Source organism: Leptodactylus fuscus, chromosome 6 (assembly GCF_031893055.1).
Source record: "Leptodactylus fuscus isolate aLepFus1 chromosome 6, aLepFus1.hap2, whole genome shotgun sequence".
NCBI lineage: Eukaryota > Metazoa > Chordata > Amphibia > Anura > Leptodactylidae > Leptodactylus > Leptodactylus fuscus.
Window position 1 is genome coordinate 119,946,945 of NC_134270.1, and position 18,347 is coordinate 119,965,291.

The window sequence follows — 18,347 nt, forward strand, 5'->3', positions numbered from 1 at the left end:
AAAGTATTAGTAAACTAGATAAATATCAGTGGACTAGGTAAAGAATTAGTAAACTAGATAAGTATCAGTGGACTAGGTAAAGTATTAGAGAAGTAGATAAGTATCAGTGGACTAGGTAAAGTATTAGAGAAGTAGAGAAGTATGAGTGAACTAGGTAAAGTATTAGAGAAGTAGATAAGTATCAGTGGACTAGGTAAAGTATTAGAGAAGTAGATAAGTATCAGTGGACTAGGTAACGTATTAGTAAACTAGATAAGTATCAGTGGCTAGGTAAAGTATTAGTAAACTAGATAAGTATCAGTGGACTAGGTAAAGTATTAGTAAACTAGATAAGTATAAGTGGACTAGGTAAAGTATTAGAGAACTAGATAAGTATCAGTGGACTATGTAAAGTATTAGTAAACTAGATAAGTATTAGTGGACTAGGTAAAGTATTAGAGAAATAGATAAGTATCAGTGGACTAGGTAAAGTATTAGTAAACTAGATAAGTATCAGTGGACTAGATAAAGTATTAGTGAAGTAGATAAGTATCAGTGGACTAGGTAAAGTATTAGAGATGTAGATAAGTATCAGAGGACTAGGTAAAGTATTAGTAAACTAGATAAGTATCAGTGGACTAGGTAAAGTATTGGTGAAGTAGATAAGTATCAGTGGACTAGGTAAAGTATTAGTGAAGTAGATAAGCATCAGAGGACTAGGTAAAGTATTAGAGACGTAGATAAGTATCAGAGGACTAGGTAAAGTATTAGTAAACTAGATAAGTATCAGTGGACTAGGTAAAGTATTGGTGAAGTAGATAAGTATCAGTGGACTAGGTAAAGTATTAGTGAAGTAGATAAGTATCAGTGGACTAGGTAAAGTATTAGTAAACTAGATAAGTATCAGTGGATTAGTTAAAGTATTAGTAAACTAGATAAGTATCAGTAGACTAGGTAAAGTATTAGTAAACTAGATAAGTATCAGTAGACTAGGTAAAGTATTAGTAAACTAGATAAGTATCAGTGGACTAGGTAAAGTATTAGAGAAGTAGATAAGTATTAGTGGACTAGGTAAAGTATTAGTGAAGTAGATAAGTATCAGTGGACTAGGTAAAGTATTAGTGAAGTAGATAAGTATCAGTGGACTAGGTAAAGTATTAGAGAAGTAGATAAGTATCAGTGGACTAGGTAAAGTATTAGAGAAGTAGATAAGTATCAGTGGACTAGGTAAAGTATTAGTGAAGTAGATAAGTATCAGTGGACTAGGTAAAGTATTAGTGAAGTAGATAAGTATCAGAGGACTAGGTAAAGTATTAGAGACGTAGATAAGTATCAGAGGACTAGATAAAGTATTAGTAAACTAGATAAGTATCAGAGGACTAGATAAAGTATTAGTAAACTAGATAAGTATTAGTGGACTAGATAATAATAATAATAATAATAATAATAATAATAATAAATTTTATTTATATAGCGCCAACATACTCTGCAGCACTGTACAGTTAGTAGGGTTCAAATACAGACAGAAAGATACATTACAAAGAAAGTCATTTCACACAATGGGACTGAGGGCCCTGTTCGCAAGAGCTTACAATCTATGAGACTAGATAAAGTATTAGTGAACTAGATAAGTATCGGTGGACTAGGTAAATATGTAAAAATGTAAAAAAAAAACAAAAAACAAACAAACAAGAGCTATCCAGTCTTCAACTGATCTATCTATATATCTTTTGCATCCATCCATTATCTATCCATCTATATATTAATGATCCATCTATGGCTATCTATTCAGCTATTTCTCCCTTTATCTATTCCATCTCTCTCTCTCTCTCTCTCTCTCTCTCTTTCTATCTTTCTCTATCTATCTATCTATCTATCTATCTTTATCTATCTATCTATTCAATTTAATTGCCTCTAGAATATGGACTGTCCTTTATCCAATTAGCCATTTTTGCACGGTTACAGAGAAACCACAAGACTTAGGATCCTTGACATCTTTGTCCTGTTTTCTGTACTTTCTCTTTAATTAATGAATGATAACCTACAGCACATTGCTGCTTCAAAGAACCACCTAAAAGCTGCTTCCTAATGTATGTCTAATTTAGGCATTCCCCATCTATGAATAAGATCATTTTGTGCCAGTGCCGAGCACTGGGCAGTGAACAAATCCTATTCCCTGCTGTTCCCCTGCATCATAATTCAGGCCGCTGGCCATAGGAGCTTGTATTTTGCAGGGAAGCCTCAGGAAATTTGGATTCCACGACGTTCCCCTATTATTCAGTTGTCTTCAATGAATGATGACATATTCCTCCTATACAGCTGTACTACATATAGGGTTCTGCCTGCAGATATACATGCTGGCATCACCGTACAGTTGAACTAGCTCTTAGGCTTTACCCTTCCACACACTTGGGATGACATAACATCCACATCAGCCTAATGATGTGTCCCTCTGTCTGTCTGTGACTTGTTGCTTACAGTGACCTTATTGTGTGACACAGCAAAGGCAGGAAACAGCCTACGGGCATCCTAGACCACAACAGGGCCATCTCTGTCCTAGACATCCATCGCACAATGCTGAGCGTGGATTCATTAGTGGAGAGATAGCCTGATAGAGTCTGCTAAAGATGCGGAGTGTCATTCCGAAGATGTCTGGAGAATGTACAGATATTGTATTAGAATCTACATTTCAGATTTATCTATTGTTATACTTTTGCATGAAATATTAACTCTGCAAAATTATTTCAGAAAAGTTAGCCTACGCAGACATCAAAGAACATCATATCATATGGTAACCTGAAAAGTGCTCAGCCCAAGTGGTGTACATAGAAGAGAGGGCCCCGTAGGACCCTCATTATGGTGGCAGGTTCTCATCTGACAAACCCGGGTTGGACCCCTCTTTTAACAGATTATCATCATTGTCCTCCAAGCCATGGGAAAATCTTTCAGAATTTCTTCCAGTTTGGGGCAAAGTTTTTGTTCCAGTCCAAACCAGAAGTGGAAATTAAAGCTTAGAAAGTCATATATGACACTGTTAGTCTCCATGCAGTCTAAGGGGGCTTTCAATGCTCCGTTCCATTCCGAGGACTATGGCGTATGTTCTATCCAAGACTGTAAAAATGGATTGGAACAGAACAGGAACCCCCCATTGAAATCAATGTAGCATGGAAATCACTCAGATGTCATCCAAATGCCTTTCGTGAAAAAATCGTCCTTAGGGCATTTAGGATTCTAACTCCTTTCTAGCTTTCTAATACAAACATGGACTTGGTTATGTCAAAGTGACAGCGACAGATATGGCTATGGGTAAATAGATGGCAGGCAAACATCTGTTCAATAACACATCACACTGTACAATCTTTTATGTTTTATTAAAAAATGGCAAATTTTACTGTACCTGGGAAAAATATCAGTTATAGAGATAATGTATATGATTTCACTGGGCTGTAGCATTTAGCAAGGGGAAAAATAGCAACATTATGGCAGATATGTCCAAAAAGAGTGCTGTGTGCCGCAACTGAATTGTCAGTTCTTAATCTTGGGCACACACAGTAGAGATTGAATTTAAGTATTTCGAGTGAGAATTGTGACTGAGCTTGATGCATTTGCTGCAGGAGAGCAACACTGGTACATGACTTCACCGATACACCCAACCTGCATATTATCCTAATATATGTAATATAATATAATACAATATGCCTTTGCATTTCTTTGCATGACATTATGCAAAGATTGCCATATTGTAATGTCATACACAGATCTTCAAGTGATGCCATCGTCATGTACCTTGTCTGGTTTTCCAGTTCAGACTCATTATTTTCAACAGCTAGAAAAAAAAATGCAGGTGCTTTTTTTCTGATTATGGACAACCCTTTTAAAGGGAGTCTGTCACCAGAATCCAGCTTGTATTAACCAGCCCAGCAGATAGTCACCTCCCATGCCAAGATACCCCTGTTTTTGTTAATAGGCAATGAAAGCGTTGCAGCTTACTCAATGCACCAAATAGCTCATTTGCATATTGCCAAAAAGAGTGCCAATTCACTAGGGTAAAACATCATATGATTCGGGTAACCCTAGCCTATCTATCTGTGGGACTGAATTCTGGGCACTCCCTTTATCTGGGCACAAACCTGAACTATAAAAAGGCGGTCATGTTAGAGACAGCACAAACCTGTCTTGAATGTTCTAATATTTGAGAGGATGTCATGGAAATTATTATAAAGTTGTCACAAGAATGTTTTCTATAGTTGGCAGTCTATCTATTGCTTGCTTAAGGCAAATCTTCAAAATCAGGCTACAAGGAGATTAAGTCACTAAATATTTCCTAGAGTTGGCAGTCAGTCTTATTCTCTCCTTAAGGGCAAATGAAATGGCACATTGAGATGATAAATTAAACATGCCCCTTTTTCATCTTACCTCCACCATGCGTCATTGGAGTTCCTAAATCTCTGCGGTTCTGGATCATATATCCACTGATGAAATGGTCCTGGAAGCCAATTTTCCATCTTACCATCCATCGCTGAGACCCCCATGGCGCTGATCCTTACAGGTTTCCAGAAAAGCTCATGAATACCTCTTTTTTCTTTACATCCACTATCCCTCACTGGGACCTCTATAGTTTTGGGGTATATGTCTACATATAAAATGGCCCTATATGGCTCTTTTCCACTATATTCTCATTGTTATACAGTACCTTTACCTAATTTATATCAGCAGTTACTATGCATAGTCACTTATTTTAGTACTATTTTATTACTGTTGGCATTTTATCTTCACACTTGTCAGTAATATATCAATTATTGTCATCACCCCCGGGCCCTATACGTTTGCTGATATTGGGCAAGGTTCCAACGCACCTTGAATTTCCTATTCCCTAGTCTTCCTAGATATGTTCTGCTTAGCTTTAGGATTCCAGAATACAGAGACCTCAAAACTCTGTAAAATGAATCTTTAGAAATGACATTTTGGCAACTTTTTGCACCAATTTAACAGATTAATGATTAAGATTAAAAAATAGGGCCACGATTCTCATTGGATTTTCCCATGCACAAATACTGAAATCTAGCAGTCTCCCAATTATACCACAAATTTTAAAGTGATACATTATAATCAATGAAGTGTAAACCCAAAAATGTTGTGTTTTTTCTTCCTTGTTTGCAGATCCCAATCCACGCTTTGCATCAGTGACCCCTTTTACTCTCAGCACAGATATTACCATTCAGGACAGCACTGTAATGGACATGGAGACGGTCAATCCATCTACTGAGGGTACTGAACCTATCACTCCTAGTGGAGCAGCTGAGAACCTCATCCCGGTCTACTGCTCCATTTTGGCAGCTGTCATTGCAGGACTGGTGGCATTTATAGTTTTTAAGCGGTGAGTTTTCCAGTGTTCTTATCTTTGTGGAGTCATTTCTGTCTTGTATAGTCTATAGTCAATGTGACGATATTGGGGGAAAGTGCCCAAGTAGTCATGCTCCACAATAGTACAGTACACCACCCCAACTCATGTCACCCAATGCTTTTTCTAGTCAGCCATATTTCCAGTGCTCATAAAGATGATCACGCCTTGTAAAACCAACACCACAGATAATGCCTACAAGCTACAATCATTTGACCAAGGCTACAGATGAATACTATGCCAAGGACAGAACCTATGAGTCAATATATGCTTGGCTTGCCAATGTCTTCATTGATATGGTTGAGATTCATGGAGAACTGTGACCTGCTCTACCACTAGAGTTATGGCAAAGTCAATTTTATATATGATTTGAGGAAGTGGTCTTCACAAACTGTGTCAGGACAACAACCCGTATGTAGCCTACTAGGACATATGGATGTCAGAAAAATCCCTTGTGTGGGATCCCCGTATGAACAGGGAAGAGGAACTTCATAGACTGTCTTGGTCTATAGTGGACTTGGCACTACCATGTTTTGCAGGGTATCCTATTTATCTGAATGGGGGGGGGGGGCATAATACTACATTTAGTATATGCATGGAAAGTGGTGGCCACTCGTACCTTCTTCCTGATCATCAGATGTTAGAGAAAGCAAACCTCCAAAGAACATCCAATTGCTATGGTGGTTTCCTTCTAGATAGGAGTCTTGGTCTTTATGGTACTGATGAATGGCAATGTTTATTGGTATCCTCGGCCATGTATTGCTACCTGAATTCTGTTTAATAAGGCTGCCTCAACTCATTACACTATATTTCCACAGATGGAACAGCTGTAAACAGAACAAACAAGGGGGAAACAGTCATCCAGTGAACCAGACCCCGTCTCCAGAAGGGGAGAAGCTTCACAGTGACAGTGGCATCTCCGTGAATAGTGATAGTACAGCTGAGCAACCGGCAGGACACACGCAAGGTATGGAAGATTTGTAAAGAACATAATACTATAAGGTTTGATAATAAACAATATATTGTATCCAAGTCCACGGGCCGTGTTATCCACCAAGCAATAGCATTTGACCCCCAGCTGATCACATAGCAACCAGCAGTCGCATTAAGGAGGCGGTATTTTGTGTGTTGGGGGCAATAAAGTGGCAGTATACAGTATATTATGTGGGAAGTTAAGGGCTCTATATATTGTGTGGGTATCATAAGGGGGTAGGGTATTGTTTGTTGGGGGTCATAAGGAGGCAATACATTGTGTGTAGGAACAATAAAGGGGCATTATATTTTATGTGGACATAATAAGGGACCAGTATATTATGTGTGAGGACAAGAAGAGGGAAGTATATTGTGTTTGTGTACAACAAGGAGGCTGTATATTGTTTGTGAGGACAAAAAGGCGGTTGGATATTCCATGGGGGCGGTGTTATAGGAGCCATCAGATATATAGATTTGTTTGGCCCCAAAAATGACAAATCCTAGTCTGATTTTAGCTAGGAAATGGGCATCAATGGGCACCATGTTATGCTCCATTTACTGAATAATAACAATACAGGGGGTCTCTAGGCTTCTTGGCTCCCATTAATGATAACAGCATGTCATTAGAGGAACAATCTAATAGAAAGTGGCGACTACCACTTTAATGCTAACATGCTGCATGACTACTGAACAGCTTAGAGTGTCAGTAGAAACTGAAAGGTTTTGAGGTTAGGAAAGGGGGCCTATTTATTCTCCCAGAAACATTGCCTCCGTAGGTTGTGTTTAGTATTGCAGCCATGCCCCTTTCAAATCAACGGAGCTGAGATGCAATACTTGACCCAGCCTGTGAACAAGAGTGGTGCTGTTTCCTAAAATACAGCAGGCTTGATCAGGAAAAAAAGTATTTTTTTTGGCAAGTTTTCTTAGTACATTTTCCCTTTTTAATATATCGTTCAATTTCTTCTACTCTTGACAAGTGATATATTGAGCCTGATATACTGAGAGCCATCCCGAGAAACACAGCAAGTGAGGACTTGTCACATGTACTGTCTGTAACTCTGCTGCTGTTATAAATGCCTGAATATATAATATACTTTTACCTTGTACGTGTCAAAGTAACTGAGTTTTTGCCAATGTTTTATTACATTTTGTGGCTCACTATTGGTTCCCTAGAGATAAAAAGGAAATTGACATGGCTGTGTATTCACTGTACTGTACATGGTGTAAAGTTCCTGCTGGGTTTAGGGTGCTGAACGGAGCCAAGGTTAAAATGAGGGAATGGGAAAGGAAATCTTAGTGTTATTTTACCCATCTGCATAATATAACAGGAACATATAGTACTCAAGGGTATGGTAATCCTGACCCAAGAAATCTGTGAACAAATAACTGACCTCATATAATCTTATATGAGCTCAGATACTTCACACTGTGTGTAATTTCATTGATAGGATTCTCGGGGACTATATAAAAGGGGGCTACATGACTGAGCATTACAGGTGCACTTGCTTTATAATATACTCTGGCCCACTGGGGCCACCAGTAAGCTAGGGAGGGAATTCTCTCTTTCAATGGATTTAGGATACAGCCATAGATCCTACGGATGAATGTATATACACTGTATAATGCCTATATATAGCTTCTGCATGAAGGGTGGACATGACAAGCACTTGGTCTTGGTCTACACTTAGAGGTGCAGACATAGATTGACAATAAATACATGGATCAGTAGTGCATTGACCTATTAGGCTATGTTTACATGGTGCTTTTTTACTGAAGAAGTTCATGCAGTATTTATTAATGTAATTTAATGAATCAGTAATGAGTAGCTCATTTCTGCGAAGCAAAGGTCTTCAATGTAATGGCCAATGGGAGACAGATAAGATGCAGAGAAACATGTGATACTCAGTACTACAAATAAAAACTGCATACTGTTCTTCAATAAAAAAAAAAGCCTTATTTAGGCTAAGGCCCCACCGGGCGGGTGTCCCGCAGCAAAAAGGCGCTGCAGGAAAAACCGTGATGGCATTGCATCATGTTTCTTCCCGCAGTGCTTTAGACAGAAAGTTTGCAGAGGTTTCCTTTGCAGACTTTCTGTTTCAACTATACCTATGGAGGAACCGCCGGTGTTTCCGTAGGTATAATTGACATGCTGCGATTTCCAAAACCGCACCGGTTTTGGAAATCATGGTGTGTTCGCACCGCACAAGCAGCACTTTTTTCTTCACATGATTCGTGTGGACACTGCGCAGAAAACACACAGACACCATTATAGTCTATGGGGTCCATGTAGTGTCTTAGCTAACCGCTTTTTAATGCGTTCGGTATTCCATTCGGGGGGTCCCCAAGTGGACTCCCCGAACTGAATACCAAACGCGGATGTGAACCAGGCCTAACATGCATTTGGAAGATTAGTGAGCATGATCTGACTACAAAGGGTTTGTTTAAAGTCTGTAACCATGGAGACACATAGGTCTGCATGACAGCTAAGAATACAAAATGGTTTTGATTTTAACACAAAACCTTTTGTAAAGTTTCTTCATTTCCTTTATATATGTGTTGAAGTAATTTTTTTAATTTTTTTTTTTTAATTACTGCAAAAGTGAGCATGCCCTTTAAGCAGTTTGCTGAATTAAATTGCTAGCCTTAATTTTGTCTATTCCTTTCTCCAGGCAAGAATGATCTTCACCTATACAATAACCTATCGCCACATAAGCAAGAAGAGGTGGAGAAGCTTCTGAGTGGGTCTTTGGACCAGACTTGGAGAAGTCTGGCAGGAGAACTTGGCTACCAGGATGAGATCATAGACACTTTTACCAGAGAGGAGTTTCCGGTACGAGCACTGCTATCCGATTGGTCGAATAAAGACTGTGCCACCACTGACGCTCTATATACAGCTCTGCGTAAAATTCAAAGGGAAGACATCGCCCAGAGCTTGTATAGCGACTCTACTGCTACCTCACCAGTGTAACGTAGATGTAGTGGGACAGAAGGATGATGTTCCACGTTGAAATTTTTTCAGTGGAACATTCCGCACGAGATGTGAAGGAAAGTTTGCCCCTTGACCCTGAAATCCTCCCAGCTACCCTTTTTACCCAGTATTAACGGACAATCCGTCTGCACTGAAGCATTATTTTCAGTATTGTGGTGTGTAATCTTCTCTATGGACCTTTCATGTCCTGTATCTCCAGGTTTCTCACTGTGATGGACCATAAGACTTTGAGATGATAAGGAAACGTGAACTATAAATCTTCAGACGTTGCTTTGAGAATTCAAAGGTGCACCCACCTTCTTCTAATGTCGGTCTTTTTTTTATCCAAATTTTGTTGTTGTTTTATAGGCCTTGAAGGATGATCCTCCCCAATAACCCAAATGGCTGCTACTTTATAGAGAGATTGTTGGTTGTGTGCGGGCTTAGTACTGCAACACAGAATCCTTGTTTTCTTAAGGTTTTACCTCCCTCAAGTGGACCATATTCAACGCAAAGACCATGACAGAATACTTACAAAAATTCCTTCCAGGTACACACTTTCTGAACAATGTAGATACAGCCATTTTGTTTTTGTTAACATTAATCCCTTAAGATTACTAGAAACTAGTGACATCTTGGGAACGTTGCATTTCGAGCCTCAATGATGCCATACGTTCCTTGAGAATATTGACCAGGTCCACTTTGTGTAGGGAATGGGTTCACAGTAAACTTTTTGTATAGACTCAGCAAAACATTTGAATATCCATAAAACAACACACATGATATCCAATATACTACCATTAGGTGAATCAGCCATAGTTTCGGGAAAACCGAGAAAATACCAAAGTTGTAGCAAAGCTCACGAGTGTGCATTGTACCTCCAATACTGTGTAACTTGGACCAATACCTATGGATCAAGCAAACAGCCATGAACTTGAGCATACATAGACCATCAATAGCTACCACCAGCAGAGAACAAGCTAGTAATACTGCCAAGCACCTAGCTGGACACAATTCCATGACTACTGTCAGACACTGAGACAATCATCTGTGGTGGTACCAATGACATACAACTTATCCTGCATTTTATCATGCAATATCATTGCACTGTAATGCAAGTATTGTCTAAAAAGAAAAAAATTTCAAGTCTTGGTCTAAGTTCCCAATAACAACTACATTCCCACATTTGAGAGTTTTCAATCCAGTTATGTGTTCTTCAATAGCAGCTTTGAGATCCCTCGATCTGGATCCCTGGAGCATTTCCACCATCCGGAAAGAAGCCTGTGAATATCAACATACAATGATATCACAACTACCCATACCTAGTACATGGTGAATTTATAGGCTAAAACTTCATGAACACTTGAAGAACATATAATCATGGAAACTTCTTTAAAATAGTAGGACACCATAGTATGTGGTAATACATCCAAGTCAAAAACATTCTGTGGATCCATAGCTGCCATCATGATCCATATGTACAGGGCAAGTACAGCCTAGTAATAGCAATCCTATAGACAGCCATCTTAAATACCTCCAGCCTGTGACACACTCAGGGATAAAACGAACAGATATAGCACGATCCATACACAGACCAGATACTAGTTAGCAGTTTTACATAGCAGGGTAACATACACCAACAGTAGCTAAAACCATGGACACAAATGCAATCTGGTATCCAAGATAATATTTTTGTTACCCATTGTAGTCATTCATTGACAGGATAATGCCATAAATGTCTGATAGATGTGGGTCCCACTTCTGTGACCTGTGCCAATCTCTAAGACAAACCCTCCATGGCCTGCTACTTACCTGACATTGTTGTATAAAGACTGGTAGCTCTAGTCGGCTTTACTGAAACAGCATAGCTCTGAGCTACCCTGTTTCTGTAACTCCCGTAAAAGTGAATGGGAGTTATGGAAACAATATAGCTCACTGTTGTGTGCTGTTTCCATAACTCCCACACACTTCTATGGGAGTTACACAAACAGCAGAGCTACCATGTTTCTGCCAAACCTGACCCATAGTTTAGTCTTCAGATCGAGGTTGCAGTCAGGTAAGTAGCAGAGCATGGAACCTCAGGGGGAAGCTAAGACATTTACGGCATATCCTGTGGATGTGCCATAAATGCCTTTTGTGGAAAATTTCCTTTGATTTTCTAAAATTCCTTTGCACCATTGGGAATTAGAGTCTGGTTGGGCAACTTCACCTTTTCCTATCCTTCATTTTCCATACATGAAGATTTATTAGGCGTCTTGTTCCAAATATAGATTAAGATTTCTGAAGGCCCTAAAAGGAAAAATGGGTCATCAGTCTACATATCAGCTGAAAGACCCTCAAATCCTTGATGTTCTAAGATGGTGTAGGTCAACTATGAACACCTCTCCAACATTCGGTATGATCTATCTGTCTGAACTGGCCAGACTGATGGATTCACATTCCTGTTATTTGGGGAACCACTGGGGTTCTGAAGAGAATACTGATCCTTTGATGGCCACTGATATTGTAAGGTCTGATCACATTATGTGGCTACTATTTCTAGTAGATTCTAAAAAGGTTTAGCGTTGACCTACATTCCAGTCAAAGCCTAAAATACAAAGTGTTTGTGCTTTTCTTACTTATGTGTACTTTATATCTTTAGATTAAATAGCTTTTACAGACAGCCTAAAGCCCAACCATAGCTTGTTCTTAAGATATTCTACCCAAATACAAAATACCATTTTTGAGTAGAGTTTGCCATGGTGCTCTTTTTGTCTTCCATGTATTTAGCTGTCTGGTACAAGATTTCCCATTGGTAAACGATTGCAGCTAAGTATAAAGGAGACACGGAGATATGAAGTACAGGTAGTACAAGGTAGACCTCATGGGCCATACGGCCACAGTCAAGGCATATGTCAATGTGTACAGGGTCTAACATATAATGCCACCATACTCAAGCACCACCAGACGTCCTACCATGATCTCCACATGTTCACTTTCCTCTCACTCTCCTATCCTATATTTCTATGTCTGTGTAGAGAAGGCATTTTAGGCAATAGGTACCTACAACACTGTGGATGATAGCATTAAAAAGTAACTTGAGAAATCTCACAGGAAACAGGTCTATGAAAACTAAGTAAACAATGTTGAACATAAGCCATATAACTACTTTGTATACTCCTTGTGATAATGGATTACCTTTGACTTCTATCTCTCCTATATCCTATATTCCTACTAAAAGTTCTCTGCTCATTGCAACAATGCAGTTTAATTAGAAAAATATGATTGCTTTTTTTCCTCCCAAAACAGTGCCACTCCTGTCAATAGGCTATGTCTGGTACTGCAACTGACCTGAAAGGAGTTGAACTTCAATAACACGCAACCCATTGACTGGTGTTATACAGTTTTGGAATGAAAGCAGCCATTTTTTTTGCATCCCCTTTAATGACAGCTATGGCTTAAGGTCATGATTTGCACTGTGAGGCCAGGTTTTCAGAGCTGTAGTTGGAATAGTTTTCCACTTACCTGCTCTTTTGGCTTTTTGCATCTGTTACAATTGATAATTAGGCATCATCGGAGTTAGGTTACAAGATCCCATAAGCCAAAGTCATTCGGCCTGGGCTTTGAAAGGATTCTCAGATATCCTAAGCTCCTGGAGTAACGCTTAAAGATTGTTAAAAGGAGCAATGAAGAATTTCAATAGATCGATTGTCATTCAGCTGTATCAGCGGTATCAGCTAAAGCACTTAACCAGAGGTCATAACCTTCCCAACCCAACCTGTGAGGTCAGAGGTCACGTTTCGGGCCTAGTTACCATTATTTAATATGAAATACAACAAATAATGTGCCTTTATTTTACTATATATGTTGTCTTTTCTGTAACAGATCCTAATTGCAGCATTTTTGCTACTTTAAAAAAAATAATTTTTTAGAGCACTTTTTATATAAATATCTAAAATTGTTGGATTTTTTTTTCTTTTGTTAATATTATTTGTTATTGTTCGGCCGTTTTTTCTGCGTTGATTTTGTTAAAATTGTAAATATTTGATGTTTTATTCTGTGATAAGCCTAGATCCTTCCTCCTTCCCCCTCCGCCGCCAGCCCCATGTAAAATAATTTGACTGACAATTACAAAATGGACATTATAATTATTACAGGTTGTCTGCCGTGTCTCTTATTCAAGATCATGAGATGTGAGTGAATGGTGCCGCAGAGGTGTGTGTGTTCAGGCCGATGGCGGAATGGCGCTAAGCACCTGAGGTTGAATCCAATGAATATCAATAAATTAGAAAATCATCAAAAAATGTTTGTTTTTTTTAGTAATTAAATTGAAAAAGTGACCCCCATATATTATACTGGGTCATTACAAACAGAGGGAACTTTTCCAAGTGTTTCTTTCTGTTAATGTTGATGCTTATGGCTTACAGCCAAGGAAAACCCAAAAGTCATTATCTCAGAAAATTACAATATTATATAAGACCAACTGTATAAAAATTATTTAATATAGAAATGTTGTTCTAATGAGAAGTCTGTCCAGTAAATTCCCTCAATACTTGGTGGGTGCTCCTATTGCATGAATGACGGCATCAATGTGGCAATGTGGCATGGAGGTATCAGCCTGTGGCACTGCAGAGGTGTTATCGACGTCTAGGTTGTATGATAGCAGCCTTCAGCTCGTCTGCATTGTTGGGTCTGGGGTCTCATCTTCCTCTTGACAATACCCCATAGTTTCTCTATGGGGTTAAGGTCATGCGATTTTGCTGGCCAATCAAGCACAGTGATACTGGGGTTATTAAACCAGGTCTTGGTACTTTTGGCAATGTGGACAGGTGCCAAATCCTGCTGGAAATTGAAAATTCCATCTCCACAAAGCTTGTGGGCAGAGGGAAGTGTGAAGGGCTCTAGAATTTCCTGGTAGACGGCTGCGCTGACTTTGGTCTTGATAAAACACAGTGGACCTACACCAGCAGATGACATGGCTCCTAAACCATCAGTGATTGTGGAAACTTCACACTAGACCTCAAGCAGCTTGGATTGTGTACAGTGGCCTCTCCACTCTTCCTCCAGACTCTGGGACCTTCCAAATGAAACGCAAAATTAACTTTCATCTGAAAACACCTTTAACCACTGAGCAACAGCCCATAATTTGGATGATATTCTAATTTATAGAGATGCACTAGTATGTTCTACTTATGCTTGATGGGTTAGTTGTAAAGAGATAACTGGAAATGGCAGATAGATAGATAGATAGATAGATAGATAGATAGATAGATAGATAGATAGATACATTGGAGACTCCATCATAGTGTGTGCCAAAAATCAGTGGAGGAAAAAGTTGAAAAAGGACTGCAGGACTCTTTCATCTCCCGGTTTAAAGAGGACCTTTCATCAGATTGTTCTATATACTCTTCTATTCAGACAGTTCTATATACTGCTGGAAAGCTGACAGTGCGCTGAATTCAGCGCACTGTCGGCTTTCCCGATCTGTGCCCCGGGTAAAGCACTATCGGTCCCGGTACCGTAGCGCTTTACAGTCAGAAGGGCATTTCTGACACAGGGACGCCCTTCTGCCCAGCAGCGCCTATCGCGCTGTGCTGTGGAGCGGGGAGGAACGCCCCCTCCCTCTGCTCACACAGCTCATCCATAGACGAGTATTATCAGGAGAGGGAGGGGGTGTTCCTTCCTGCTCCACAGTACAGCATTATAGGCGCTGCTGGGCAGAAGGGCGTCCCTGTGTCAGAAACGCCCTTCTGACTGTAAAGCGCTACGGTACCGGGACCGATGGCGCTTTACCTGGAGCACAGATTGGGAAAGCAGACAGTGCGCTGAATTCAGCGCACTGTCAGCTTTCCAGCAGTATATAGAACTGCCTGTGCCCAATCTGATGAAAGGTCCTCTTTAAATTTAAAAACAATGGACACCCGATACACCCCATTATAGTAAATGGGGTCCACCAGGATTTGTGTATAATTGCTGTTTTAGCAGTCCTTCTCTCCATTGTTCAGGTCCCACAACGGACCCGAACAACATAGATGCAACGCTCATATGAACCTGGCGTCAGCAAGAAAATGAAACAGCACTGTATAAATAAAGAGTGAAATATGTTCCCAAACCAGGACTTACACCATATGTTCTAATTCATTAAATAAGCAAAGAAAGAGAATATCTATCTCTCTAAATATATACATGCATAGAAGTGTAGTTTTTCCATTTTTATTGTTCTTTGACCTGATTTTAATAAATGCAGCAAAACCTCAAATCAAGAAAAAAGAAAATAAATATTCTCCTTTAAATATTGCATTCAGCCATAGCCATAAAAATTTACCAATGAGGATCGCTGTTACGTGCTACACTCCTAGAGGAACCTTTGCACCTGCACACCATTAGGGCGCTTCATCGTTAGTGCTAACGAGCAGTTTACAGACATCTTGCATGTTCCAGAGCGGTGAATTATATGAAGGAAAATCTGCTAAGATGCCGTAATAAGTGGCAGCTCACTTTTATGGCCCGCACTGAAATCTACGCGCTCATATTTATATGAAGTCAACTCTTTTTATAGAGTGCATTATTTTTCTCCTGTGAATATTACATATCTTAGATAAAGCAGTCTTTCAGTACAGGAGCACTACATTACATTGTAAACTAACCTATTAGTGCTTGGGCTTCACAATATTGTTGGATGTATTTTTTCTATATGCATCGATATGACTTTATACAGCCCTCTATAAGGTAACCTTAGATTAACTCTCCTCTATGCTTTACACTGTAGCACAGATTGTTCAGGTGGGTTGCTATTGTTCAGCAATAAACTATGAAATCACGTTTTTTTTTTTAGGGAAACACACAAAACCGAGGGGAAACCACTTGGACCCCATTATAGTTTATGGGGTCCGCGTGTTTCCCAGGTAACCGCTTTTTAATTCATAGGTGGTGGTAATACACCTAGGTGGACTGCCTGAACAGAAACCCAAATGCAGATATGAACCGGGCCCATATTTTATTGCCTGTTTATCCTTTCGTTTGCCATCCTACCATATGTCTATGATAGCTCTGGGTACTTCTGTCTTACTATTAGGCCTTGAGCAGTTTGCAAGGATCAGAACTGAATTTTGAGCAACCTTTATTTCCAAACACTATCTAAAGCCTTTACACAAGAATGGGCACCTCCTGAGGTTAGACCCATATTCTAGTAGCTCGGCAATGATAAACCATTCCAACTAATCTAATTAGGACATATTGGTGTCTCATATGTTCCTACTAATAAGCCAAACATCTGCAAGACATTTGCAAGTACTACGACGCACATTTTCTAACCAATACTGTTTCCACCGATCTTGGGATTGGCTACTAGGGGGAATATTGTGTTTTCCAATGAGTTTCTAATGAGACGGCTTTTAGCGTTTGCAAGTTGCTATTACCATTTAATCCCAGATCAGCGGAATACATAATAAGCAAATGGATTTTAACAGCTTAGGAAGCTCATTTAATAAAGGCTATGGATGCAGACTCATGATGCGTTTAGTTTCGCACAACTGCACCTATTTATGTGCATTGGGTATGTTTGGGTTTAAGCTCTGCTCAACTCCTGGCAGAGATATGGGCCAAATGATGAATACATAATCTTTGCAAAGTTTTTTCTGGCATGATTTTTATAGTGATATATATTTATTTACACATAAGACCATTCTGACTAATTCATAACCAGTAATTCCTGTATACACTATTGCACACACAAGTAGATCATTAATAGGTTGTGAATCATATCATAATACATCGACTCTAGTGGCAAGTGACTGACCCTTAAGTCCGAACCTAATAGGATGGTCTTCTACTGGATCTGTGGAGCTTTATGGCAGTAACTAAATCAGGAAAGATCCTCTGTTACATTAAAGGGGTTTTCTGGGCAGAATTTTTTTTTTTTAGAAAGTCTGTTAGTGTTAGTAATGGGTTAATAAGTACACCCATATATCTTTAGCCGTGTTTGGAGTGATTTCTGGGTGTCTCTGGCAGCTGCTGGCATCCTCCTGCATTTGTTTACACAGTGTAACTTCCTGTGTAGCTGCTACACTAGTTCCCTCTCACTCAGCCCCCTTCCTCTTTCAGTCCATTACAAAACCCTCCCTGTCTCACTAAGCCTAGAGATCCCGCCCATTACTAGCCCTTCACGCCTCTCTGTCTCACTAAGCCTAGTAATCCTGCCCATTACTAGCCCTTCTCACCCTCCCTGTCTCACTAAGCCTAGAGATCCCACCATTACTAGCCCTTCTGGCCTCCCTGTCTCACTAAGCCTAGTGATCCTGCCCATTACTAGCCCTTCTCACCCTCCCTGTCTCACTAAGCCTAGGAATATGGGAAGAATATGCAAACCTGACTTCCATGATGTAATTAGGAAACCAGTGCCTCAGGCATGCAAACCAATAGAGGGCGCTGACTGAGAATGTGCAAGTCTATCTTCCATGATGTAATTAGGAAGACAGAGCCTCAGTCAAGCAAACCAATAGAGGGCGCTCCCTTTAACATCATGCCGACCTTCTCAGAGGCGTTTGTATGAAATGATGTTGGGATTATACCAGGTAGTCCCTAAGCCAAGGACAGCTGTTTTGATGTTCTTGCATCTCATCAGCCTGGCGCAGAGAGGACTGACGTGGCAGAGGTGAGAGGCTTAGACAGGGTTGAGGGGATATTGTCACTCAATAGGGAGAGACCACCAATTAGGTGTGTGGAGTCTTATTAAGCCATGAGCGCTCCACTGTGCAAAGGAACATGGGAATAATATGCAAATCTGACTTCCATGATGTAATTAGCTAATGGCCTATTATTAAAAAAAAAAAAAGCAACAGGGGGCCTATCGGGCCCGTAAGGTCTCAGACCTCGTAGCAGCAACTTCAGCTGTTATAGTGGTAGTTGCATCATTGCCTGTGCTTATGTGCAGATCTATCATGCTTTGTATGCTAGTTATCTGGTGTGCAAGGCATAAAAACGTTGCAACTTTTTGCTGGTATGCCTCCCACCACTCCATTTTCATTGATGGGGGTATGTGGGAAGTGC

General features: G+C 39.9%; 1 protein-coding gene across 1 annotated transcript in view; it reads left to right on the top strand.

The window, feature by feature from the left end:
• Positions 1–13,453, top strand: part of NGFR (nerve growth factor receptor) — a 57,754-nt gene extending 44,301 nt beyond the window's left edge. Inside the window, exons 4-6 of the mRNA XM_075278351.1 lie at positions 5,140–5,356; positions 6,199–6,347; positions 9,022–13,453. Of these exons, the coding sequence (XP_075134452.1) occupies positions 5,140–5,356; positions 6,199–6,347; positions 9,022–9,320 (665 nt within the window). The 3' untranslated portion in view covers positions 9,321–13,453. The remainder of the gene's footprint in view (positions 1–5,139; positions 5,357–6,198; positions 6,348–9,021) is intronic.
• Positions 13,454–18,347: the final 4,894 nt, after the last annotated feature.